At 46.3% G+C, this 26,516-nt stretch overlaps 2 protein-coding genes across 5 annotated transcripts in view; both read left to right on the forward strand.

Moving 5' to 3' along the window:
* The window catches only part of LOC136288149 (phospholipid-transporting ATPase FetA-like), a 79,651-nt gene extending 70,645 nt beyond the window's left edge, over positions 1–9,006 (forward strand). The window contains exons 25-28 of the mRNA XM_066180977.1: positions 565–810; positions 2,152–2,290; positions 4,195–4,325; positions 6,188–9,006. Coding sequence (XP_066037074.1) covers positions 565–810; positions 2,152–2,290; positions 4,195–4,325; positions 6,188–6,409 — 738 coding nt within the window. The 3' untranslated portion in view covers positions 6,410–9,006. The remainder of the gene's footprint in view (positions 1–564; positions 811–2,151; positions 2,291–4,194; positions 4,326–6,187) is intronic.
* A 96-nt stretch (positions 9,007–9,102) lies between these two features.
* Positions 9,103–26,516, forward strand: part of RUSC2 (RUN and SH3 domain containing 2) — a 58,553-nt gene continuing 41,139 nt past the window's right edge. For 2 of the 4 annotated variants that reach the window (XM_066180971.1, XM_066180972.1), the window contains exon 1: positions 16,800–17,052. The gene's annotated coding sequence lies outside the window, so the exon portion shown is untranslated. Of the gene's footprint in view, positions 9,291–16,799; positions 17,053–18,393; positions 18,537–26,516 lie in introns of those variants that run through there. The other 2 variants (XM_066180973.1, XM_066180974.1) reach the window with 2 other exon arrangements.

Here is a 26,516-nt window from a genome sequence, read left to right on the forward strand (position 1 = left end):
ATTTTGCAACTTGAGCCTTTCTAGTGTGTTCTTTCTGCAGTAATTTCACACAAATTTCAACCTCACTGTTACTGTTTGACAAGACAAAGGAGCAATAAAGCTGTTCCTATATGTATTTTACAAGTTAAATAAATAAGAATTTGCTACTTATCAATGGTTCAGTTCTCCACTCTGGACACTTAAGGGATCCAAGTCATTCAGCCTTGCCTGTGTGGGGAGGTATTTTCTAACCCTTAGCTTCCAGTCAGTTTGCTGGAGAACAAACCACACGGTCTGCTTTAGATGAAGTCTATATTTTTTTAATCAGCTGTCAATTTTTTTTAATTTTTTTTAATTTTTTTTATTTTATTTTATTTTTTTTTTTTTAGCTCAAGGAAGGTAAAATACATTATGGAAAATATGCCCAGGTGACCTTGGGATATGCCATGCCAGTCAGCACAACTGAGTGAATTGTGTGCTATGCCTTTCCTCATGGAAATGCATGCTACAGGGACATGGCAGCCCTAACTGGGTCTGTGGTTGGGTAGCTGCCAGCAAATCTGACTGTCTCTTCTCTTCTTTCAGGATGTGGATGATCGCTGGAGCATGCTGTTCCCTCAGCTGTATGTGCCTGGCCAGCAAAACCTCTACTTTAACAAGGTGGTGTTTGTCAAGTGCATGTTGCAAGGGATCTACAGTTCCCTCATACTCTTCTTCATCCCCTATGGGGCCATGTACAATACAATGAGGAGTGATGGGAAGGCCATTGCTGACTACCAGTCCTTTGCTCTGATGGCCCAGACCTGCTTACTGATTGTGGTGTCTGTACAGGTAAGGTATCCCAGGCAATATTTTTAGGAATTAGTTGTTTCTTCTTGATGGCAGTGTCTGAAGGGCTAGTTGGGGCCTTGACAGCATTGTATTTGCTACTGCACTGTGCATTCCTGCAAAAAAAAAGGTGTCTTGACACCAGATTAGTCTCCTCAGTTCAACAGAACAGGAGATTTGTATGTTATAAAAGATCAGGGTGACAGGAAATGAAGTTTTTGCCTTGGGAAGACGGCAAACATAACAGACAAATCATTTAAGGCAGAGAATAGAGAAGGACTTGTTCTAGTTTTGTGGTAAGGGTTTGAAGCACAGGACTGTCTGTCTGCCATCAGGCAGTTATTTATAGGTGCTCTATTATGGAGGTGTCTCTGCAGCCTAGCCCAGTGTATGACGTATGCATGACGCAGCCTGAACTTGCTGGAAAATATAGCTAAGACTTGGTGGTAGAAGGTTCAGATGGTATTATCAGGATGAGAGAGATTTCTTAAAAGAAAACGAATCAATCACTCTTCCCTGGATAATAGTTTCTGCTTTCTGAAGTCTTTGCAGGCTTGTTCCCTTAACTTTCAATGCTACATCACAGCTTAGGAGTGGGGAAATAAAGCTTGACTCATTTGAACTTCCGGTGTTCAGCTCTGGGGCCCTCAGCATAAGAAGGATGAGGGCCTGTTGGAGCAAGTCCAGAGAAGGACCATGAAGTTGACCAGAGGGCTGGAACACCTCTGCTAAGGAGGCTGAGAGCATTGGGATTGTTCAGCCTGGAGAAGAGGAGGCTCCAGGGAGGTTTCACTGCAGCCTTACAGTACTTACCAGGGGCCACAAGAAAGCTGGGGAGGGACTTTTGACAAGGGCATGTAGCAATAGAAGAAGAGTTATTGGCTTTGAAATAAGAGTGGTTTTAGATTAGATACTAGGAACAAAATCTTCCCTGTGAGGGTGTTGAGGCACAAGCACAAGTTGCCCTGAGAAGCTGTGGATGCCCCATCCCTGGAAGTGTTCAAGGTCAGGATGGATGGGGCTCTGAGCAACTTGGTCTAGTACAACGTTTCCTTTCTATGGCAGCGGGGTTGGAACAGGATGATCTTTAAAGTCCCTTAATGTCCTGTCTCCAGGACTGGCCACTAGTGAATGCTTGAGAAGAGGGCAACAACAGGATAAATGTAGTAATCTTGCCTTGAATGGTTTCCCAGAATCTTATGATTTGTGACTTGTTATTTCTTGAGACTTGAATGAATAGCATTCTCAGGGGGAGATGTACAAAGCAGAGGACAAGCTGTGTTCAGCACAGATCTGCTAAATAAGGAAGGCACTGACAATAGCTGCACTGCTCTGTTCTTTCAGATTGGTTTGGACACCTCTTACTGGACAGTTGTCAACCAGTTCTTCATCTGGGGCAGCCTTTCTGTTTATTTTGCTATCACCTTCACCATGTACAGTGATGGCATGTACCTGATCTTCACAGCTTCCTTTCCCTTCATTGGTAAGCCTTGGGACAAATCTGGATTGCACTCAGAATGGGCATATTGCAGGCCTTAAAGTTTCCAAGGATTTCTATGTATATTTCAGGATATATTGGTTGCCTTTTCTGCAAGAAATGCCAGGATATTTCTGAGGGTTGCTGGGATTTATTTTTAATCCCATCCATCCAGGTGAACGTGTGCCATGTTCCCTTCCTTGTGTAAGAGTGGACATTCCCATGCAGTCATGGGAACAGTCCTTTAAATAAATTTAATGAGCTGGATGGAATGCAGCTTCTGTACTTCTATATTTGGGTTCCAGGTATCCAATTTTTACAGCTATCTAGGAGCATCTTATTTGTAGATGTGTCATCTTTGTAAATAAGTTAACATTTTGGCATAGGATGGCATGGAAGTACAACATCCAGTCAGATGTGAGAAAAATGCCACGCAGTGAGTTTTCTGCCAGGCTAAATGGCAAATTCCCCAAGAACAAAACATACCAGTGGTGACCAGGTAGTTATTTTATGTAACAGATTTCTGAACACATCCAAAAAATGAAGGATAAAAAAATTAGTCCACCTTCTGAGACTTTGACCAGGAAGAACATGTAAGTAAGCAAAATAGTTCAGATGTTTTTAATAGCTCTGTGCATTCATAGCCAATATAGATACAACGTTGTTACGAGTCTCTGCTTATGAAATCCCAACAGTTTTTATTTCAAGTCTCAGATTTTTGTATTAATCAATGCCTTCATTTCTTACTGACTTTTTCAGTAAAAACTTGCTTAGTCTGTTGTCCTTGCAACTGGAAGGGGCTTAGCCAACTTAAATATCTGAGATGCAGGTCAGTTGTTCCAAAATATTTTTCAAGCAGATGATCACATCCACTTTGAGATGACTTTTAGAATCAAAAATGCTGAATAAGAGAAGACAGAATGTCTGTTTGGTTTCCCAAGACAGGTGGACAGATTGATCGGATTATCTTGAAGTCCTCTTCCCACCTCGAGGATTCTGTGATGATTCTAGAATTGCAACTCTAGAACTCACTCACCAGGGGTATCTCATGTGCCGCTCTGTTATTACTACATTGATCAAAGAAGCCATAATGTTGAGGGCTACTTAATAAGGTCCCAGTCTGAAACCATTTTTAAGGAAAGTGTTTTTAGTCTGGACTGAGACAACTTGTTTACTTAAATTTCAGTGAAGTTGTATTACAGCAGAATTTGGCCACTGGAAAGAAAACATTCACAAATATACTGCCAACACTAGCGTCATTAAGCCCTATAATAAGGGTTTTGAAGACTGTTTATTCCATCTTACATTCCTTTAGTTTTGTAAAAGCCAGAAGTGAGCACTTTGGTTTCCAATGAAGTGTCAGTGACATGCCACCACGTGGCAGTGGTGCTGCCAATACCCCCTTTAGGCTACACTGTCTGTGCAGATCCCCAGAGTAACACATGCTCCTCTCATAAAGGGCTGTGATTCCCATTGCCTGCTGGGCAGAGCCAGTACTCCATATCCTTTAGGAAATGGTGCTGGGAAGCAAGAAAAGAGTATTCCTCCCTTTGCACTAGAGTCCTGGCAAAAGGTGGGAGTCCTGGGCTGGTGCTTAAGATCTACTGAATGTTTATATCAATCCTTTGCTGTGATTTGACTTTTTACAGAGAGGAAAGGTTCACTCTGACACCCTTGTCCGCCTGGGTTGTTGCTGCAATCATGTCTGGAGGTTGCATTTTTCTTCACTCATCTCAGAGAGTGACACTGGCTTTGCAATTCTCTCTATAGCCAGTTGACTTCTCTGCTGGAGATGATGTCTGCTTTGTATTTTGGTCTGTTTGCCAGGTGCTCCGAAATCACACAGACCAAGAGGGAATAACGGTGGGAGGTGATGCTTTTACTGTTTTAATCACGCATTTGTTTTCCAGGTACAGCTAGGAACACCCTCAGCCAACCAAATGTGTGGCTGGCCATCTTCCTCAGCATCACCCTCTGTGTGCTGCCCGTGGTTGGCTATCGATTCCTGAAGGCTCAGTTAAAGCCAACTCCCAGTGACAAAGTAAGGAGATTCCTTATTAAGCAAGAAATCCTGCTTACCATGGCCTAGGCTCACCGTGGAGCCACAGTGCATGGGCTTGGCATCACCTGGAGTGTGTGTCTGTGTTGGTGCAAGTGCTGCCATCTGTCTGTCCCTTACTCCCGAAGGAGGATTGAATTTGGGGTTTGGCACAGTTCAAACCATGGACCAAGGCTGAGATTATTTAGATGTGGATTAGACTGCACTGAGGCAGGAAAGCTGCACTATTTTTAGGGGCAGGGTTTAAGCGCTGTGCCTCAGTGGCAAAGGAGTGGCAGGTTCCTCCTGCCGTGACGCTGTGCAGTTTTTAGCCTGGCAGACCACAGACTTTCACCCTCCACTGGGTGAAATATATGTTTGCTGGGGATTTTTTTATTTATTTCAGAATTTACTTTTTGTGGCCAATGGCTAGATGCCCCTTCTGGAGCCATTCCCAGGAATATGAAGATGATGGCACCAGGGCAAGGAGAGGCAGGGAGCAATGGAGTAGGCAGGGAGCGATGGAGTAGGCCGGGAGGGAGGGCACTGCTCACTGCAGCCACGGGACGCCACAAGAACATCAGCGCACACAGAGCTCCTCGGGCTCGCTTCCAAACAGAAGCATTTGCTGAATGCTAGTGCCACCTCGTGCTTCCTTCCTCTCCTTGCGCCGAGCTGCCGCAAATCGGTGTCAGAACACAGCCCCAGCAGAAAGCAGTTGACGCCCTCCCTGGTCATCCTGGGGTTCTCTGTGAAGCTCCACAGGTTCTCTATGCCTGTAGGAGAACATGTTAGGAGAATTCTCAGCCCTTGCAGAGAGGCTGGGTGGGTGCTAGAGAAGACTCCTGTGTAGGGATGTCCTTGGGACACAGTTCGAGGTGGTTTGGGGGTGTAAAAATGGGCTGAGTTTACCCCAGCTGAACAGAAGTCAAACACAGCTGTCACCCAGAATCACAGCCTCACTGCTGAGGTTGAGCATGCCTCTTTCTAGCACAAAATTACTTCTCCACCTCCTTTTGGAAGTGTATGGTCAGAGGAGAGGAGTGGCTTTCCAGTTCTACGGAGTTCCCCAGCTAGCAGTAGACAGGCCTGATGTTTAGAGAGGCCAAGCACCTGCCACATGCCATTGTGCCAAGCAAGAAGCACAGGAATCTGTCAGCTGGGGTTCTGTTGAATCACAGGCTCTCAACAGCAGCCTCCTGCATTAGACAGCCCCATTCTGAAAAGGTTCTTGACTGCAGATTAACTCAGTAGTCACCTGGGAGCAGAAAGCCCACTACCTGCAAATGAAGTGCAATATTTATTTCCCATCTGCCAAGGAATACAGGAATCTCTCTATTATCCCTGTAAGCGTTCAAGGGATGTTGGGGTGTTGATCAATCTGATACAGTTGCAGCGGGGTTGCAGTGAGATGCAAGGTTCCTTCCAACCCAAGCCACTCTGTGTTTTTATAATTCTGTAATAGTCATCATTATATTCATAAAAAGCTTTTATGTATCAGAAACTCCCTTTAGTACTCTCTTTTCTGTATTAAATATGCCAATTCTTAAATGTTTCTATATTTATTTTCTAGAATTTTGACTTGCTGAGATGACTTTCACATTTTGAGTGATTTGACTGACAGTCCTACAGTCACACCCCAACCACGGCATTGCAGAGCTGTGGGGAATCCGTGGAAATCATTCCCTCCCATGACTTATCGATGATGCTCCCATTAACACCTTTTAGAATAGAATAAAAGATGCCCTTTCCTCATTTTTGTCTTTGCATCCCTCCTTTTGTTTCTCTTTCTCTGCTCCTTTTCCACTGTGCTTATGAATAATGATGAAGTTTGCACTTTTCCCACCTTATTTTCTGATTTCCAGGTCCTGCTGAAGATCAAAGAAGCTAAAAAACGGCCCCCTCCACCCTCACCCAAGCGACGCCTGCGCCGGACCAGCACCCGCCGCTCTGGCTACGCCTTCTCTCACCAGCACGGTTTTGGAGCACTCATAATGTCTGGGAGAAACATGCGGCCAAAATCACCTTTTGCCACAACAGGAACATTTTCACCAAATAGTGACAAATATAAACACAAAGGATTGTAACGCAAAAAAAAAAACGGAGAGAAGAAAAAAGAAAAAGACACACACCCACCCCTCCCCCCACCCCCCCTTAAAAATTAACAAAGCAAACCAAAGTAAAGGGCTGTCAGGAGAGGAGGCTATGCTGCCTGCAGGGCACCAAGCCGGTGGCTGCCCAGAGCTCTGCCCTCCAGGCTGCCAAATCAAGGACTTGGGCTTTCCTTTCACCCACGTGCACTACCTGTTTCTAGTTTCTTTTCCAAAGATGTGTGCCGCTACTGGGGAATGTGGGCAGGGTGACTTGGAACGTCGAGTTGTATGGTATCCCAGAGGGCCTCACTGGCACAAGAAAGAACGTGCTGTGGGAGGTATCTCTGCTCCCTGAGATTGTTCATAACGCTATTTTTACTTTTTTTCTCCCTCTAACTATATACCTCAGAGCAAAGAGAATTCTAGTCTGAGGAAAAGGTTGAATTGGCAATGTCTTTCTCAGTCATGTGCCTTCATTTTTCTTCATGAGCCCACTCTGGGCCGTATTACTGGGGTGACAGTATTGACCCCAGGTGTGCCTTAGGTCCAGCCACACAACCCACAAATCCACAATCTTTCTAACGTGTGAATCTGTAGCCTTTTGACTGTAATCCACTTTCTCAAGAGATGGCCAGTACCCAAACACCACCCTCTTTCCACATCTGCAATCAGGAAGTGCTGCAAGCTTGCAGAAACCCTTAGTTGGTCACAGGACCAGGAGCTAACACTCATCAGCCTGCCCTGATTTATCTGAGTTGCAAATCTGCTCTTGTAAAGGATTATTGTCCTCAGAACCCTCTCAAGTTTTGTAACTGGGCACCAGCCATTTCATTTAGACTTAAAATGAAAGAGCAGAAGGTGCTCAGGCTTCCTTATGAATCAAACCATGAAATCTGGCCCCTGAGAAGCCCGTGCCATGGTTAGGGCTCACCTGAGCTGGCAGCAGAAGACATCTGTTCCCCCTTAAAAGAATGAGGTGTGTGCACATCTGGCTTGATGGTGATCACACCAGAATTATTGAAGCCAGAAAAACTATTTCATGGGCAGCAGCTGAAATAGCCTTTACCACCAGTGCGGGGGCTCAGTGTAAGGGAGGAAGCATGACCTGGTGGCTCCCTCACACTCCCTGATGAGCAGAGTGGTCACGATTCAGAGGAACTTAATGAGGCCTCAGGAGTCTCTGCAGTGTTTCATGGCTGCAGTGTTTTTCTGTGTTGGCTCAAATTTTACTTCTGAACGGGTTATCTGTCAAACACGGGTGGTAGAGAGCTGAAAATCCTACCAGTCTGACTGCCAGCAGAGGGACCTAAAAGGCACAGACGCAGCTAAAGACATGGTGATCTTGAGGGACTGGGATTTGCTTGCTGTTTTGTTACACCAGTTCCATAATCAGCAGGGTTACTGGGTGGAAGGCCAGAATGGCAGCATGAGAGTCTGTTGTCCTGCCAGCACTGCTGAGCTGTCTAAATGCAGGGTTGGGGTTTTTTGTTTGTTTTTTGTTTTGTTTCATTTTTTTGTGCAGAGGACTAGGCCCTGGCTGTTGTTAGGAGGGGGTGGGGAGGATGTTTGTTTTTGGTTTTTTCAGCTTCATTATACAAATTCAGACTTCTTCCTTCATTTGAACTGGATTTTTTTTTTGTGCAGTAACCAGTTGATATTTACGAGACTCTGCCATGAGTCTCTGAGCTGTCATTGGAGGCCGTGTATGATGGCAAGAGGCCAGCCGTGTCCCCATTTCGTGGAACACCCTGCTGCCTGTGGTCCCAGTTTCAGCAGTTACTGCCTGAGATAAAGCTCTAATAGAAGGTTTCATCTCCCTGTGTTTAACTCAGCGCAGGAAAAAAACCCCAAAACCTCAAACTAGCCTGTTGCACCTGCTTGGGAAGGCTTGTTGCAAACTGTGGTATTAAATTTCAGCATGGTCAGTGCAAAATTGGAGCTGGGACTGGATCCAGACTTCAGTGTCTGGGAGCTGCTTGCTAGGGAAGGAGTAAATTATCTGGTGATTCCCCCTGGAAGGAGACACCCAAGTAAAGTGAGAGCCTGCACTGCGGCTGAGGAAACCACTGTGATAGTGCTTGTCACCTCCCCCTGATTTACCATTCACTTTGCAGAGACAGTCATGGCTTTCTGATGAGGATTATGTTTTTCAGTCAGCCTCCCTGGGGTTAGAGGAGAAAGGAGAATTTGTGCAGATAAGCAGACATCCCAATGATACCTAAACTGGTCTGTGGACTGAAAGTCCTATCAAAGCTGTTCCCAGCGTCTGATGCAGTATAATATATTGCAGAGCAGCATAGGCAGACCTTGTGATGACAGAGCAAGGAAAATTTGACACTGTGCCTCTCTTCTCATACAGTTTACGTGCAGCGTGCTCACCTTCTGGCTAAAAGGGGATTTGAAAATGTTGGCTACAACATGTAGGGGATAATAAAGCTGTTGGTGAGCCTGCACCAGATGCAATTCTTTCAGTGGCGTGACACAATCAGCATTTGAAACACATCAGCTGGCAGTGATGTCTATCCTACATTACTCCTGATTTTGTAAAATAATCCTTTTTTTTTTAATAAAAAAAGACTATTGGGATGATAGATTCCTTGGCACTCTGTTAATTGATGTAACAAGTTTATAACCAGAAGTGCACGGGGAAATGGTCTGTGGGACAAGGGATCTGAGACGGCAGCCCTTTTTCATCCGGTATCCTGACGCGGGAAGCACAAAAATTCCCAAAATTTTCCATTCTGGCTAGGATGTTTTAAGAGGAAACTTGGAGGAAACGTCAGACATCCTTAGGCGGAGGACCCAGTGGGGGCGGGGAGCGTCGAGAGCCCGCCCCATGGAGCGGCTGTAAACAGCGGAGCGGTGCGGGCGATGGGTAAGGGACGGTGGTAGGGTGGCGGGATTGTGCGGGGATTGTGCGGGGATTGTGCGGGGATTGTGCGGGGATTGTGCGGGGATTGTGCGGGGATTGTGCGGGGATTGTGCGGGGATTGTGCGGGGATTGTGCGGGGAGGAGCAGGGTCGCTGCTTCTCGTGTGTGCGGTATTCTGGTTGGCTCCGCGGGGGAGGTCAAACCGTGTGTCATCGTCTGTGCGGTGTCTGAAAATTATAATTTAGTCTTTTATGAAGCTCTCGTGTTTCGCAGATATGTCAAAAATTAATCCTTGAAATAGATTTTGGGTTTTGTTTTCACCCCCTCCCTTTTTTCCTTCTGATTGTTCCATAATATAAATATTCACAGTTTGAACATTGTTTTTCTGTTGTGCCTATACTTGCCACCCCACTGGGCTGCAGTTTGGGGGTCGAGAATGATAATGCTTGGAGGGTGTTGAGGCACTGGAACAGGAGGCTCAGAGAAACTGTGGATGCTGCATCCCTGGGAGTGCCCAAGGTCAAGTTGGATGGGGCTCTGAGCAACCTGGTCTGGTGCAGGGTGTCCCTGGCCATGGCAAGGGGATGGAGCAAGATGATCTTTAAGATCCTTCCAACACAAACCATTCTGTGATTCTTTGATAACCAGTGATGACGTTTCCTTGTCTTACACTGCAGCAGAGGAGGGCTTAGTGCATCTCTCTCCCCTGAATCCACAGGGTGACAGTGAGCAATCTCTGTCCCTAATACCACGGGACAGCAGGTGTGTTTGGGCAGAGGCACCTCAAGGGTGTTTTCCATTGTTAACTGCAACACCTGCATTTTTTCCAGGCTGTCTGGTAACTCTCACTCTGCCCGTGTGCATCCACACGCCTCTCTCCCATGGCCTGTAGCCTGGAAGTCCTTACTCCTGAGCAGCTCTTAGGAAATGGGAGGGCAGAGGAGCACTACATGCTTGCCCTGGGGTCTCCAATTAATAAAGTCTGTTGTATGAATGAAGACGTCTCAGTAATGACCCATGCTAATTACTAGCTGGAACAAAAAACAGGAGCATAAAGGCTGCCTTGGATATCTGTGGGCATATGCACTGTATCCTCTAACCCTATCAGACCTCTGATAAAATTCATCCTATATCCATGTATTCCAGTTGGAAAGCTGGTCCTAAGCATTGATTTTCCTCACTCTCTAATTTTCAACCTAAATGTGTTCACTGCATTTATTCTCTTGTCATGCCAGCTTTGTACTTTTGCCTCAGCAGTTTTGTCTCCTGTGATATATTTAGACAGCAATTCTATCCGCTCTTTGCCTACATTTGGCTAGGCTAAACAAGCTAGGCTCTTAAGTTTCTTCTTGTTTGATAGGTTTTCTGTTTCCCTCAGGCCCTTTCTGCACCTGTTAGTTTGAGTTTATAATTTTTAAATGTGGGTGACCAGAATTTTTTTTGCATGATGCTTCTTTTATCAGTGCCTGTACAATAGCTCTGGTATTTCACTGCCTCACCTAGACTGTGTTTACTTTTCTTACAGCCTCATCCTCTCTGTGTTCTTTAACACAGTATTAGTGGATATTTTTCCTAATTTTATTACAAATATGTGCAGTTGTTAGCTAAATTGGGTTAGCTACATAAATACCTCTCCTCTCACGTCTGACAACATGGGAAGGAGCTGAAGTCATCACAGAATAAGTCTGCCCATGCTGATGCTTTAAACTGGTGCCTTGTCCTCAGGGCCAAGCTTTTTCCATGAGGGCTGGCAAGGACATTTTGATACGTCTGCTGATGTGTTTGGCTAATGTAAATATGCTGGAGTGGGGGAGCTACCCTTTCTCCCAGCAATAAGCATGAAGCTGAATTCCCAACCCCAGTACCCAGACAGCCCTGTCCCTGTGATAAAGATCTTTGTTGCTGCAGGGCTGGATGTGATGAAGGGCTCAGTAGAAGGGCGAAGAGCCCTGCAGCTCGGCTTGACCTCTGAGTGCTTTTAGACATATCTGCAGCACAGCTACTCTTCAGTTTTTCCAAAGCTAGTCTTCTGCTGACCTGCTTCTTATAATTCATTTAGAAGTAGAGAGTGTTTTTTCTCTTCCTGGCACTGTAGGGAAGGCACCTCTCCCTCATCACTACCACCTTGAAGGGAAGAGGCTTCCATCCCGCTGTCTCTTTCCGCAGCCTGCCTCTCCTCTCCAGCTGGGGGGAGACTGTACTTAGCTGTCAGCTCCTGCTTTTCCACACAACGCTGAGCCCTCTGCCAGACTCTTCAGCTATAAATGGATCTCGACTTTTCCAACCCCCACTCCCTACACCAAGAGATGTGTGGGATATCGGGGCTGGGCCAGGCTTCCTCTGAATTAGGAAAACCTATGACCCAACTGCTCATTTTCTGTAGGTTCTCTGTGAGCATCATGCCTGGCTTTGGGGGAGCTGTGTGTGCCGTGGCGAGGGCTGTGCTGCTGAATTCCTTCTGTGCACTGTGAGAGCAGTTGCTCTCGGACCTGAGTGCGAGACTGAGCCAGGCCTGCAAATGCCATCACCAGCCCCACACATCATCCCACAAACACAGCAGCATCTGATCTGAGCAGTGTGTCTCCAGGGAAGGCCAGTGTTTTTGTTACTGGCTGCATCCTGCCTCCACATCCAAATCAGGCACTTCATAAAAGAAGCCTGGCTTTTGTACATAATGAGCATTCTTGTTTGCCACCCTTAACTTTGGGATTTATGGCAAGGATCCTGAGATCTTTTAAGCTTTCTTGCATTCTGGCTCCTCTGAGGGGCAGGGAGCATCAATATCTCCTTGTTCTCCAGGGAGCTGAGGCCTGAAGTATGCACACCAAGGTGACTCAGGGAGTCAGTAGCTGCCCTGGATTTTAAACTGAAGGCTTTTGTGTCATCAAGTGCTAACCTTCATCAGCCCTGTGGGCATCCAGGCCATTCATTCCATATAGAGTACAGGTCTGTATTTAGAAAACTAATTTGTACTCTCACGTTGAAAAATTGCAGTCTGAAAGTCTCTTAGTTAGTGTGCTTTGTAGAACCTTCTGGGCAAGGTTCCAGTCTGGTGACCTTTTGCTGGCAGCAGAGGGTTTGCATCCTTTCATCTTAGACAGCAACACCTAGAGCAGCTACTTCAGAGGCTTCCTTACCTCCTGGCAGTCATCCCTCAGAAACCTTCAGGCTGTGGATAAAGGATCATAGAATATTCTGGAGGTGCAAGCCTGGTTTACGGCTGTGCAGTAGTCTCTGCAGTTCTGCTTCTGGTTCAGTTTTTGGTGTGGCAGCAGATGCTGTCTGACACATTTTCCTTCTCAGGATGCCTGGTATCCTGCATTTTCCTTACTCAGTGGCTTGGTTGTATTGCCTTTTGGATGGACCAGTGCATCTGTTGACAGGGCAGTGTTTGATGGACAATGTGCAGGAAAAATCTGTTCTTTTATTTTTGATGTGAGCTGAAGAATATTATGTCCCAAACCATGATATTGCACCGGGTTTATGGTTTATTAAAACCTCATTTCTGTCTCCCTTCTGGGATTGTGAGCAGTATTTTGTACTAAACAGATGAGGGATAGATGGAAATGCTTCTTCACCCTTTTCCACTCCATCCCTGATCTTTGAGCTCTGGGAATATATGAAAGGAAGGTACTGTACGTAGTTGTAGCTGCCTGATGCTCTTTCCTGTGGTAGCCTCTTCTGCAGCTGGGCCAGGCATCAGAACCTGCTGGTTTGCCAGTTCAAGTTGGAGTGCTTCAGGTAATCTTGGTTGTCAAGAGTTTTTCTGCTTGCAGTGTCCCTCCCCAGTGTACAGGGAGGCTGGCTACCCCCAGTTCTTTCTTTCCTTATTATGTAACCTGCGGTCCACTGAACGCTTAATTCCTAGTTCTTCACCAAAGCCCTGGACTCATAGCAGGGTGCTTTCTGAGTTTTGCTGGCTCTAGGTCTCTGTTCTTGTGATACTAGAACATGAAACCTGATTGAGGTTTTGCTACTGATACCTGCTGCTCACCTGAAGCTCACAGTTTCTCCACCTCCTCTTCTTATTCTTGGGTGTGTTGCCTGGACTGGAAATTATGGTTTCCACAATTCACATCTCTTTTGCCTGGGCTGAGTGTTTGGTAAACATATTTGTAGTTCTTAAGCGTTAATGTGGACTCTGCACTTCCATCTGAGTCCTCAGTGGAGCCATGGATGAGCATGTGTCTCAGCCACCCAACACTGCAGGCTCTTTCAGGGAACCTTGGCAGAATGAAGATGACACTGAATCATATTTTCAATTAAAGCTTTATTTTCTTAACAGGTTCCTGGTGGCCAGGAAACATAGGATGGTTTGGGTTGGAGGGGACCTAAAGATTATGTAGCATTCCTGGTCACTGTGCTTGGAGCACTCTTTGTCAAATGCTGTGCTTTGCAGGGCATCAAAGCTCTGGTACCTGGAGTGCCTGGTCCTACAGGGGTCCCTGTGCAACACATCTAGCTGTGGTTTGAAAGACATAATGAAGACTATAATTTTCCAGTGATTCTAAGTTAGTCTGGGTGGTTGGTTCGAAAACTTCTTCAGGAATTTCAGCATTTTTCAAGTTGAGCATCTTGCAGAGCTATTAGCATGATAAAACAGTGAATGGAAGATCATGCTGATAAATGCCACGTGTAATGGTGATCTGTAAACAGTTTCTCCCTGCCCACAACAAGCTGTTTGGAGTCACTGTGGATTGTTATCTGAGCACATCAGCTAATGTTCAACTGTAGCCAAAAAACACTGGAAACAAAATTTGTTGGTATATATTCTTGTGTACTAGATAAACATGTTGTGCCTGCATCTTGGGTATCACATACCAGCTGGTCACCATCTTTCAGAAAGAGTAACATAGGCCTGGAAATGATAGAGAAAAGTGTAATGGGGATGATTATGGGACTGGGATAGCTTCTGTAGAAGAGAGATTAAACAAACAAAAGTTGGTGATACTGGGAAAGAGCAAACGTCTGTAATCCAGTGTTCAGTAGGGAGAAGTTGAGTGAAAACTGACCTTAATAAACTTAGCTATTTCTCACAGTGGAGAGGAAGCGCATCCAGCAAAATAATTTATTAGACAGGAGGCTGAGGAAGTCCTTTTTCCACACAGTTGATTTGTAGAACATGTTGCTACGAGATGGCATGAAGACTGAAAATACACACAGATTCCGAAAGGAACCAGACACCTAAATGGCAGAGATGTGTTTCAGTGTCTGTGAAACGTGATGGTCAGTGTGTGACCTCCAGCTCTAGGAGTTCCTGATTATTGCAGGCTGGAAGAATGTGTCCTTAGGGGAGATCACTGTGATTGCACTCAGTGAAATCACTCTGTGATTTTTTATATGACAGTGCCACCTTGTCAGGAATAGGACACTAGTCCAGAAGAATTCGTGGTGTAACCCACTGAAGTGGTTCTGGTTAACATTACCACTGCTGGAACAGTGTGGTAAAAATGAACTGATGTGGTTTTGAGCACTTCTGCTCTCACGACTCTCCTGCGGGAGTCACACATAACTCACCACAGGTTTTCTTATCACTTTTATTAGCAAATCTGGATGGACTTTCAGGAGAAGAGGACTGATGCAGACATCAGTGAGCACTGCTCTGCCAGGCAGGTGACATGCTTGACATTAGCTGTCCAGTCCTATTGTTATAAATGGGCAGCAGACAATGTTTCCTCCTTAATTGCCTTTATTGATTTCAGCTCGTAGGAAGAGGGTGGTCTCGAGGGTGGCTTCTGCCCCTCCTGCTCCTGCTGAGCTACACTGCTGAGGAGGAGGTGCAATCCATTCTGCAGCATGCGGAGTCCTTGAGAACTGTGTTGGCTTGCAGCGAGCCCAGGGATGTCCTGCTCTCTAAGTACTTTTGAAGTTACAGCGAGATACAGGAGATTGTCCATACATCCTTCTGGTTGTTGCCAGTTCAGTGCTGTCTTTTGCAGATCTAGATTCTGAGTTGGCTCGTTTCCATAGGGGCTTCTGATATTGATTCAGTCCCATCATGCACCTGGGCTGTGTAATTTACATACTCGGCCTGGCACTGGCGAGCAGGGGGGTCAGCGTGGGCAGAGAGTAGCCGGAGGGTAAGCGGAGAGTAGGGCTCTGATGGATGGGTCCGGAGCAACAGGGCGGAGAGGAGACGGAGTCCTGGTGAAGAAACTAAAATGGAGGGGGGGGGGCGGCAGTGTTGGGGGGAAACAGCAGCAGCCTTAACTAATGGGGAAGCGATGGGAAAAGTTAGTAGGATTTTTAAGGCAGAGAGTACAAAAATGAATACAAACAGTTTTTAATACTATCGTTATGATTTTTTAAAACTAACTTTGACCTTGACTTTATAACTTTGTAACTACTTTAACATCTAGGAATTGTTCAGACTTCATTTCTCACACTTATCTTTTTTCCCTCGTGGCTTATGATAAAAATACGGTTTATGTCCTGATGGAACAAATTCTGGATTCTTAGAGCCTCTTATTCACATAACTGTGGGGGGTGGTGTTGTTATCCATCCAAATGTCTTGTCCTACAGAAAGGGGAAAGAACAGGCTATTGCAAATTCTATTGTGAATTCCTTTATCCTTTCCAAGTCTTATGTTGCAATTTCCTTCACAGTCTAAATAGCAAAATGTCTCCGGTCTCCCTTCACAGAGAACTGTGAAACTTTCAAACTGCAAAGCCCTGAAAAGTCTATTTGCTGGTAATGAAGTACTCATTTTAGAAGCATTAACAGAGGCTACTGTTACTTGCTGCTCATCCTGTTTAAAACTTACCAAATCAATGTTTCTGGTTTGTGTGTGTGTGTGTGTGTGTGTGTGTGTTTGGGTTTATTGTTGTTCAGTTTTTTGGTGTTTTGTTGTTGTTGTTGTTGTTGTTGTTGTTTGGGTTTTTTTTTTTGGTGGTTTTTTTTTTTTTTGTGGAAGCTGGTTGAGGCTGTAGCAAAAGCAAAAATCAGTAATGGACATACTATTTTTTGTCTGCCATTCAGTTCACTTTGAGGGGATTCTTCACTGGTTAAGCCTGATCATCATATCACAGTGAGATTTTGGGAATACTGGACTCAGAATCCAGTCATAATTTTACTTCTGCCTTGTTCCTTGAACTCATAAACAGTAGAATGATTGTGCCTCTTTCAGTGGGATGGATAAAGAGTTTTAAAGCCAATTCCCTGCTCCCTACAGAGAAGAAAAAAAGTCTCTTGGCCGCCTCAAGCTGTTTTTAAATGAGACAAATGCCCATGGTGCCTGTCTGCCACAGCCCCCAGCCCCTACATGAAGTCTCTTTTTAGCACTTCTCCATGCAGCTATATCTGGCTCCAGTTTTTAGCTTGGGGAACGTGACCTCATCGTTATTTTGGTATTTCCAGTGATTCAGCCTGGTCCGGGGCAGGGAGGAGTCATTCCTGGTGCAGGCTAATAGGGTGTTTGTGCATTTCTGGAATTCCAGAGCAGTGCAGCCTCAGCCCTTCCGCTGCCTTGACAGCTCGGCTGAGGCTGGGCTGGTGCACGGCATTCCTGCCTGGCAAACAGGCTGGGCACAGCTGGTAGAGGGATTGATGCTCCTGCTTTTGGGGGTAATGGGGATCCCTGTCTTTGCAGGGTACCTGCTGTGGTGAGGGTGAAGAAAGCTGCAAGTGGTAGCTTGTATGTGGAGGGAAGCCATAAGGAATCCCTGCTGTATGGGCAGGAAAAGAGTCCCACAGCTTGCTCATTCCTGTTGACTGGCTGCCAGCATCCCATGACGCAGTTAACTTTGCAACATCCACAGCAGCTTGGTAAGTGTTATGGCCCTTGTTTTTCAGGGGGGAAACTGAGGCACAGAGCAGAGAAGTGGTCTTCTTGAGGTTTTACACTGCTGAGCCGGAGGTCCCCTACATCCTTACAGGCCATGGTTGCTAGAGAACCACACAGACTCCTTGTTCTTCATTGCCAGTTTCACCCAGAGGTCACTGGTATGAGCTGTATGCCTGCCTGGTACAGGGCTTATAGGCAGTGCCTGCTGTGCTGTGAAACGTCCTGAAACAGTTCATTCCCAGCCTTTCTGCAAGATCTCCCAAGGCTTGTTTAATGGGCAGTGGTTGAAACCTGCATAGCTCCCCTCTGCTGCTGGTTCTAGTTGAAGGTACAGTGGAGGAAAAGACCCAGAACCCTTTGACACCTTGCTTCTTAACCATGACATGAGCTCAATTGGTTAGAGCACGATGCTAATAATGCCAAGGTTGTGGGTTTGATCCATTTGCCTAAGGGTTGGACTTGATGGTCCTTTTGGGTCTCTTTCAATTCAGAACAGTCTGTGATGCCAACCTAGTCTCTATGCTCCCTATTTGCTGTAAATCCAGCTGCAGTACAGCTTGTAAATTATCCTGAGATGGCAGGGAAAGAATGCTGGCAGGAGATACCAAAGACATTGAACTGGGGAGAGGGTGTAAGTGTCAAAGATGTGGAGTCCTGGAGCCTGGGGAGAGGACCTGGACAACAGGAGTGGGTTTGAGCAGGTGAATGGAGCAATGCTTCAATCAGCCTTTCTCCTTGGCGTGGTGGGTTGCTGTGGCACTCCGCACCAGAGAAAGTGTGGGGCTGGGGATGTCCCATCTGGAGTGCAAGAATGGGAAGCTGAATTGCATTACTGCTAGCACGTACTGCATATGCAGCTTAGGATCTGATGGAGAATGAGAATGTGGAATTGGGAGGGGGAGGGGGGGTGTCTCCCCTCGCTAGTGGTCACTTCACCTCATGGCTTCCCCTGGCAGGCAGCTGCCCCCCACCCCCTGTCCGAGCAGGCAGGCAGTGAATCCATCCCACACAGCCCTGCCACGCTCTCCCCGCTCTCTGTGCCTGCTGTAAATGGTTCTCTGTAACATGAGCTGCATTTCTGCCATAGCCCTCTCCTGTGCGCATCTGTATTTACACTGGGGGTTTCATTAGCAATCTGGCCCTCGCCCTCGCTCCTCTCTCCTGCCCACATGCTCCCTGAGTGAGACCCTGGCACTACTGTGCCTGACGGGGGGCAGGTGGCTGGCAGCAGGAGGAATTCCTCAGCCAGCTCCTGTCTGGAAGAAGTGCCTTGTCATCTTGCCTGTTGCCCGCCATCCTGCATCCACAGGGGCGCAGCCGGCGGAGACTCCCCGCGGCACGGCTCGCTGATCCCTGAGCCGGCACGGGGACAAGCTGGTTTTGCTTTGGATTATCGCTGGCTCTGCATGCTGTGTTCCTCCTGTGGCTCTCATGCCAGTGCTGCTGCACTCGACTTCCAGCTGCGGTGAGTTGAGCCCACGTCCTGGGGTGGTTGTATCTGGCAAGGTAGGAGCTGATCCCTTCTGTTTGTTCTGCTAAAAGTAACGTGACCAGTCCTGCCCCTGCCTTTACTGCATGTGTCAGTTAGTGGGTTTATTTTGAATTGTTCTGTAGCTCTGATAGACAGCCAGTATGCTGCTCCGGCTGTAGCCTCTCTTGCAGGGAAAGAAGATACGTATATACATTTTATTTTTACCAACATATTGGAAAAATCAAACTTTGTGTCCTTTTCTGCATCAAGATGGAGTCTTCCCTGTTTTGTCTGTTCTCAGGCAGCATCCTGTGCATGTTCTTCAGGTCATCTCACTGCTTCTGTAGGAGATGTGAGAGTAGAGAGCAGTCTGATGTGTCTTGGGAGAAAGGCGGCAGGAGGAGAAACTCACTGAAGACAAAAATCAAGGAAGTTCAGTAGGCTTGGAAATGGCTTTAGGGAAGTTATTTTTAACCGAGAAAATCAGACAAGGGAAGAGCCTCTTTTCCTTGGACAGTTTCAAAAGAGTGGTTTGCTTTCGATTTTTTTTTTTCCTTTAGTGCTTTAGGGCACACTGTTTTGATATGGAAAGGCCTGAGGCTGCTAGTGTCCCTAGGGATAAAGGACAGTCAGTCTTGTTAGTCTGGTGCTTCCTTTCCAGTGAGCCTTGCTGACATTAGTGCTTCACTACCACTGCACACCTTGGCTGCTGCCACATGGGGAAAAGAGGTGATGACCAAGAAACCAAATCCCTGCTGGATTTCCCTGCAGCAGCCAAGGAGAGACAAAATAGGAAGGCATCAGCATTTTCTGTGTTTAAGCACAACTGTTCTGTTTTTAGTCCACAGCAGCTGGGATGTGTGCTCAGCCATCCATCTTCCCTGAGCCTAATGTACCTGGCCTTCCCTCCCATATGGACAAGAGTCTGTCTCCTCAGCAGGATAGACAGGGATACCAGGCCTCCTGCAGGTGATGGCTCACTTCTGAGGTGTACCCCAAACAGCAAGCCATGTTTTAGGGCCCCACTATATTCCTGTGAGGAGGATAAAGGGGTGCTGTAGCTTTCCCCAGCAGATACTGCGGTGCTGCCAGTGGGTGTATAAATAGTGCCCACAGTGTACTATTTTGGTGACAAGCTCTTCCCAGGATTCATCCAAAGAGTTATGTGAGCAAGTGTTAAAAATAACACCAAGCCCTGCCCAAGTGCTGGCGTCATTTCAGCCAAAGTGTTGGGAATCTTCCATGGAGAGCAGCATTGGACCCTTGATGGGGGGCAGCAGGAGGGGGTCCAGAACAGCTCCCTGTATTTTCCTCCTCTTACTGTCCTGCTGACTGCAGAGGACTGTGACCCTCAGCTTCAGCAGATGTTCTGTTCACCAAGAGGGTGTGAGACTCTCACTTCTAATTAGGTTATTTGCCACTGGCTTTCCCTGTGTGTTCTGAGTATTATTGCTGTTTCTAATGAGAGGTACAGGAAATTTAATCTAGCTTTAATCTAGCCTGCTGCCAGGTCCCTGCTGGTGGCCAGACCTTCCTGCCTCATTGGAAAGTCTTGGGCTGTAGAATGGGATGTGGAGGCATTCTGGTTCTGGGTTAGGTTTATCCTGAGGACTGGTAGCTGGAGATTAGTTTAACTGTGGAAGGGTTGTTAAATCTGTGTGTTGCATTATGGTGTAGCTCTGGACATTATTGGCATCCATATAAACACAAATGCTATCTCAAAATTCTCCCCTTTTCATGATGTATTTAATGTCTGTAACTGAGAGCTGAACCACACAGCAGAGAGATCTGGGGAGCCAGGGTCCTTGAGCTGTGCAGTGCAGGATGCAGCATCCCACTGTGAAGCTGGGGCTGTGGTTTGTTCCCCTCAGGCTGGGTTTTGCTCGTTGTTGATCACATTCTATGTTGCTTATGCAATTCAGCTGCTATCCTGCTGCAGCAGCATCATGCTGTGTGCTGGAAAGCAGGAGACCTCACTGGAAGGCAGCAGACCTCACTTAGTCCTTGTGCTCAGTGTGCGAAGCCCAGAGCTCACAAAAAGGTTCTTGAGAGGTTCGTGCTCAAAGAAACCCTGTCTGAAGAAAGAGCTAATGCATCTTGCAGATGGATGATGTGGCTCCACTCTGGCCTGGTCTCATATGGAATGTAGAAGCCCCTGCGGGAGTAGAGCACTCATTGCTTAATAACACAGCTTATTATGGAAAGCCTCGCACACAGGAGAAGAGAAGGAGGTGAGATATCCTCTGGATGCAAACACGGGGGCAGAGCTGGGGCTCACATGTTTGCTCTGAGTGGACAGCAGCAGTATCATGGACGGAGGTATATCTCTTTCAAGTGCTGGAATTCAGGATGACAGCATAAATCCCCATTATAGTTACTTGCCCCCCATGTTTGCATCCCCAGATACATCAGTTCCAGTTTCTGGCTTTGTAGAGGAAGGGCTGGATGGTTACAGCTGGACTTCATGATCTAGAAAATCAACCTAAATGGTTCTGTAGTCTTTGAGCACTTTCAGAAGGGCTGCATTTATTTTAAGCTGAAAGAGAAGGTTTCTGTGAAAGCAGCAGGCATGTGAAAATTGCTAAAAAGGTTACAAGTGCTGTTGGACAATCTATGCTTCACTTCCTCTGATATGGGATTACTAATTCTGGCAGATGTTCCCAAGGATGAAGAGCAGGTCCTGTTTGAGCATCATGACCAAGCGTTTTCCTTGGCAGTTGCATTGAGAACAAGTGAGAGAGCAGAGCAGATGCTTGGCTTCTGGCTTGGACTTTTGTATCTCCTGTGCTCCACCATTCTTGCCCTCTGACCTTTTGGTTGGTCTTCTCTTTTCCAGGCTGTGTCGAGAGCCACAGGCTGGGTGTGTGCACAGGATGGAGTGCTTTCTTAAGCTTGTAATGAAAGCACAGACTTCAGAATTGTCTGGACATGGAAGTACACCATGGAGATGAAAAGCATGTTTCTGTTTCTCCAAGAACGTGCTCTGGGCAATCAGTCCTTCATCAGGAGCTTCCTGCTCCTCAGTTACTCTGTTCCTTCCTGCTGCTCCATCATGTCCAGCCTACAAAGAGCTCTCTGAGTCACCATGGTGGCTGTTTATTATTAGGCCTCAGCCAAGGCTCTGTGTATCATCATATATTACAGTGCTCCTGAGGGCTCTTTCAGGGCTCTTTCCACCCTGGCATGCACTTTTTCCTCTGACTGGAATGTGTCTGGAGTGTGTGGGGATGTCTTGTTGTCCTTAAACACATCTTTGCTGGAAGTTTCTTGGTAGTTTTCCAATAGTTCTTCTATCTAGAATAGCCTTCTAGACTATTCTCTGGTAGTCTCTGCAGTGCCAGAACCACACACCAGGGATTCCAGGAATTCCTGAAGTGCCAAGATGTCTCCATGGGGAATGTGTAGAGTGGTCTGTCCCGGGTCTTTCCCCTGCCTCATGGGAACCTGAGCCCTATTTCAGTCTGCCCCACACAATCCAAGCTTGGCAAGTTTGTCAGCCATCTCCTGTGACCTGCTTTGCCTTTGTGGCCTGCCTCACCACTGCTGCCTGGGCTTTGCCTCTGCCAGCTTTTATTTTCTATTTTAAAGAACATGACAGGATTTCCTCCCACACACAGATCCCCTTTATCCGTATAGAATTTCCTTCACTGCGGGTCTTTCTCCAACTTGAGCAAAATCGTTGCCCACAGCCAACAAATTTCCCATTTCTCGCTCTGTGAGCCTGTCTGCATGGGATGGCTGCCTGTTGTTTGAACATGACTTTTGGAGGAGGTAGACCTTGCACAACTTGCACAGCAGCTGGGAGCTGCGAGTTAAGACTCTTTGTGTTAATTAAATGTACACCGATAAGCACATACAGCCACAGGGTTGCTTAATCATGGGCTGACCTGACATGGAGACCTTGAATACAGCTGACTGATGATCCATGACAGCTTGCCCTGGTAGATGTGAAGATGTTAATAATAACCAGAGAGAAATTTAGAAGGGTTCTCAGCTGTGACCAAGGGTTGTCTCCAACAAGACTGAATTCTTCAGGAAAAGGTCTCTTCACTGTGGTGGGTGAAAGGGGATGAATCCACTGGCTGAAAGCTCACACAAAGCATATTCTGCTTAGGGAAAAGATACATCTGGAGTATGTTTTTAACAGCCAGGTGGATTAGCAGCCAGATAAGCTGGCACAGGATGTTTTTCTCCTCTCAGCTGCACCTGTGAATTTGCTGTATCTTTCCAGGAGTGTGTTTGTGTTTCTCCAGGTATTCTGCCTCACAGAATAAATTGCTCTCAGCTTTTAATCCTGCATTAGAGGCTTCCTGTTTCTCTGAGTCAAACAGAAGTGGCATGACAATAAGACCTCCAAAAGCCATGTAATAATCACATCTCCCTGAGCAGGCACAGTGGACTTAGGCTGTGCCATTCCTCAGGTTTCTTTATTTAATCTCTGGAAGCTCCCACTGATCAGGACATTACTCACTACATCCTTCATTTTAGCAATCCAATCCCTTCCTTCTATTGATAGTTCCTGATGCCATGAGTTGACCAAGATGGTAACATGGGCATTTGTTTTGCAGTAAAGTTGGAAAAAGATATTGTTTCCAGTTTTTAACAGTAGGGGCCTGTGAAAATTAACAGGGGTGCATGCCTCTAAATAAATAAAGTAAAGAGCTTCTGAGATACACAAGACCATGGAAAATTTTAAGAAAACTAATTTACCTCCGTTCTGCTTTTTTGGTGGAATAGTGAATGGTTAGTTTTATCTGTTACACCTGGTGTCTAACCTTCACTCCCCTGTATGGCCCTCAGAGATCCTCTTCTTGGTGAGGATGTGAAGAGCAGCTTGTCCACTTGCTCTTGGCAGCAGCCTTTTGTACATTTTGAAACTGCTTTAATGTACCCCCTGGTTTTCCCCTGAGAACTTACCCACTTGCTTTGCAGTTTACTCCTTTCGATCCCTTTTTTCCTGTGTTGTCTTCAAGCTCTCAACAGTTTTACTGTTTAGGATATGTCCATGAGCTGTGTGCCAGTGTGAGCAGAGGGGAAGGATGACTCCAAGTCTTGCGCATGCAAGACATGCCTGTTCATAGCCCTATATATTGTTTGCCTGCTTCAAAGCAAAATGCCACTATTGCTCAAGCTCGGCCTGTGATCTGCAGTTACCTCAGATCCCTTCTGAATGAGCAGGCCATGCTCAGTGATTAAGGGTGGGGATGTGCAGTCCATGCTGTGTGAGGTATTACAATGATTATAATTTATGTCAATTTGCTGTTTGTGTATAGACTTGGTTCCTTTAGCTAGCAGTACTGTAGACAACATGGGTGAGGAGTAAGAGACAAGTGCTCCATCTGAGAGTGAGCAGCTTAATGTAAGATCGTGGACAGGATCTCAAGAAGTTTTCAGTGGTCCTGTTCCCTCTTCCCTTTGCAGCTTTTCTAGGTGCCTACTGGGATGTGGATGTTCAGAAGCCCAGGCAGTCTCTTTGTAGGTAGGACTGGAGCCCTGTGTCTGCCAATATTGTGCTGTTCTGCTGCTGATAGGTGGGGATGGAGTGAATCTTCAAGTGTCTTTTCATCACAGAGTGCTTTGCAACTGCCAGGACACTGCTCTATTTGCCACTAAACCATAGCCAGCTGGGGCTGGTAACAGTGCAGAGCAACACTGTGTGTCCAGTTTGAGTGGTAACTGAAGAGACTTAGAGGGAAAATCAGTATAAGCAACAATAACAGATATTATGTGTCTCTAATAAATCAGCCAGTGGTTATGTACTCCCTGGGCTTCATTGCATAGTGGAGTAGAAATGTTTGAGAGCTGGGATGTCTGTTGGGAACTTTCTGGGTTTTGTGGCGAGTTCACAGACATCTCTGTTTGACTTTTGCTGTTGCTCAGAATGAGGATGGCGAGGAAGGACTTTGGCATGTGCCGAGTGATGTTAATGTGGGTTTTCTGTGTGAATTGTAGGATTGTAGAATGGTTTGGATTGGAAGGGACCTTACAAAGATCATTTAGTTCCAACCTCCCGGCCCTGGGCAGGGAAATCCAGAACAATTTTTCATATTTACTATTGCCTTGGAAAACTGAAATGTTTACGTTTCAATCTTCGAGCAAGAGGGCAGGAGGGCTTTTCCCATTCTTGGATGTGGCCTCTTCTGTGTCCAGCAGTGATGTTTTTCTTCTCCTCTGCTTGCCCTTTCCCTGCTTCATCCCTTCCATTGCAGTTCCTGTGAGCTGGGCCTCATGTGCTGTGCAGTCACCCTCACTTTGAGTCAGCCCAGCCATGCCCCTGGAGTGGGAAGAGAATGTCACTTTGCTGCACATCATGGGAACCATAAGCAGTCACCGTCCTCAAGCAGTGCTTGCTGTGTACACAGTGAACCATTTCAGGGCTGCAGATTCGGCTCAGCCCTGCAGCTTTTCATCTGCTTAGTTGGAAGTACATGATTTTTATTTAAGGTCAGAATGCAGTAGTGCTGTGGGTGCCAAGTTCACCAGCCCCAGTGTATTATGTTATGTGGCAACTTAAGGCTTTCCTCATGGCAGTGGGGAACTATTAAGTTATTGTGAAACTAGTTATTTAGGTAAATGGTGCTTTAGGGGCAGCATTGATCCTGCCTTGAAAACTAATTTTAATAGGAGTGAAGCCAGTAACACTTTGATATCCATTGTTACCATGGCTTCTCAGAGTGATTATTTGCCAGATGAAAAGGCTTTTTAATTTTTTTTTTTAAATAATACCTTTTCTGCTTCTTTTGACAAGGTTTTGACTGGTGAGAGTTTAAATTCCCAGTCAGTGTAGCATCAATATCTGAGTGAGTGCTTGAAGAAACAGCTTTGCTCTTAGAGCTGAGCTCCTACTAAGAACACCCTGAAACCTCAGTCTAGGTCAGTTATGTCCAGGATTTGCTTTAATTCGAGATTTTCTGTGCAGCTTGATGAGACTGGTTTATCAGATTGAAGCTGAGCCTGCAGACATGATTCAGGAGCTGCTCTGCTGTTTGTGTTCTGATTTTCCTCTGCCTGGAAACATTCAGCTATTTTTTTGTGCTTTTGCTTGGGCAGTTCTAAGTATTAGGAGTAGAAGATGGGCACAAGGAGTTGGGTTGTAGGGTCATTTCTGCCTTTCACACAGGATTCCAAGTGATTCACATCTCCCTGTTACCCCAGCCTCCTTTGGGATACAAACATACTGGAATCCTGGGCTGGAAGGGACCGGAGACAGACAGCTGGCTGTGGGCAGAGTTTAGTTTTCCCATAGATGCCTCAGTAGTGTGGAAGTATGTGGAACTGAGCCCAGTCCTGTGCGGAGCTGTGCCAGCACTAGCCCTATCTGGGAGTTGTGACTTTTTATGGTGCTTGTGAGGGCCTCTATTCCTGGGCAGTGAAGCATCAATTGCCAGCACTAGGAAGGATTTGACCTCAGTACTGGAAGTTGCGAATTCAGATGCTGATTGGAATGGAGGAACCACCTTGCCCAGCATGATTTTTCTAGAAGTGGCTGCAGGTAGTCGGCAAAGAGTGGGGAGCAGGACACACAAGTACCCCATCCTGTCTATTTGTTCTGGGACATTTGCTAGTATTTTGTGTAATAACCTGAAATGAATCTCTCAAGTGCTTGTCCTACCTCCCTTTAATCTGTGTGTAGTTCTTCCATTCATAGTACCCTTTGAGAGCTATGAGGCAGTAAGCAGACTAGAGGAAGATAACAGGAATGTTGAAAGAGGAACTACTGCTCTGAAGGGAGTTTGTTAGTGGAGATCAGCCTCAAAATGGAAGCTGTTCAATACATGAAATAATGCTCTGTGCACCAAGAAGTAAGACTTCAATAGTGGTATTTCCTAAAGATGCAAAGCTAAGGAAGCCTTGTCAGAGGTTGGTCAGTGTTATTCAGTGGGAAGAGCTGGGATTATTCCTTAATGAACAGTACAAACGGAACTGGATAGTTCAAAGCTGCATGGTTGTGTGCCTGAGAAATGAGCAAAACGT

Source organism: Chamaea fasciata, unplaced genomic scaffold (assembly GCF_029207755.1).
Source record: "Chamaea fasciata isolate MVZ Bird 193981 ecotype frontalis unplaced genomic scaffold, bChaFas1.0.hap1 SCAF_4, whole genome shotgun sequence".
NCBI classification, from domain to species: domain Eukaryota; kingdom Metazoa; phylum Chordata; class Aves; order Passeriformes; family Sylviidae; genus Chamaea; species Chamaea fasciata.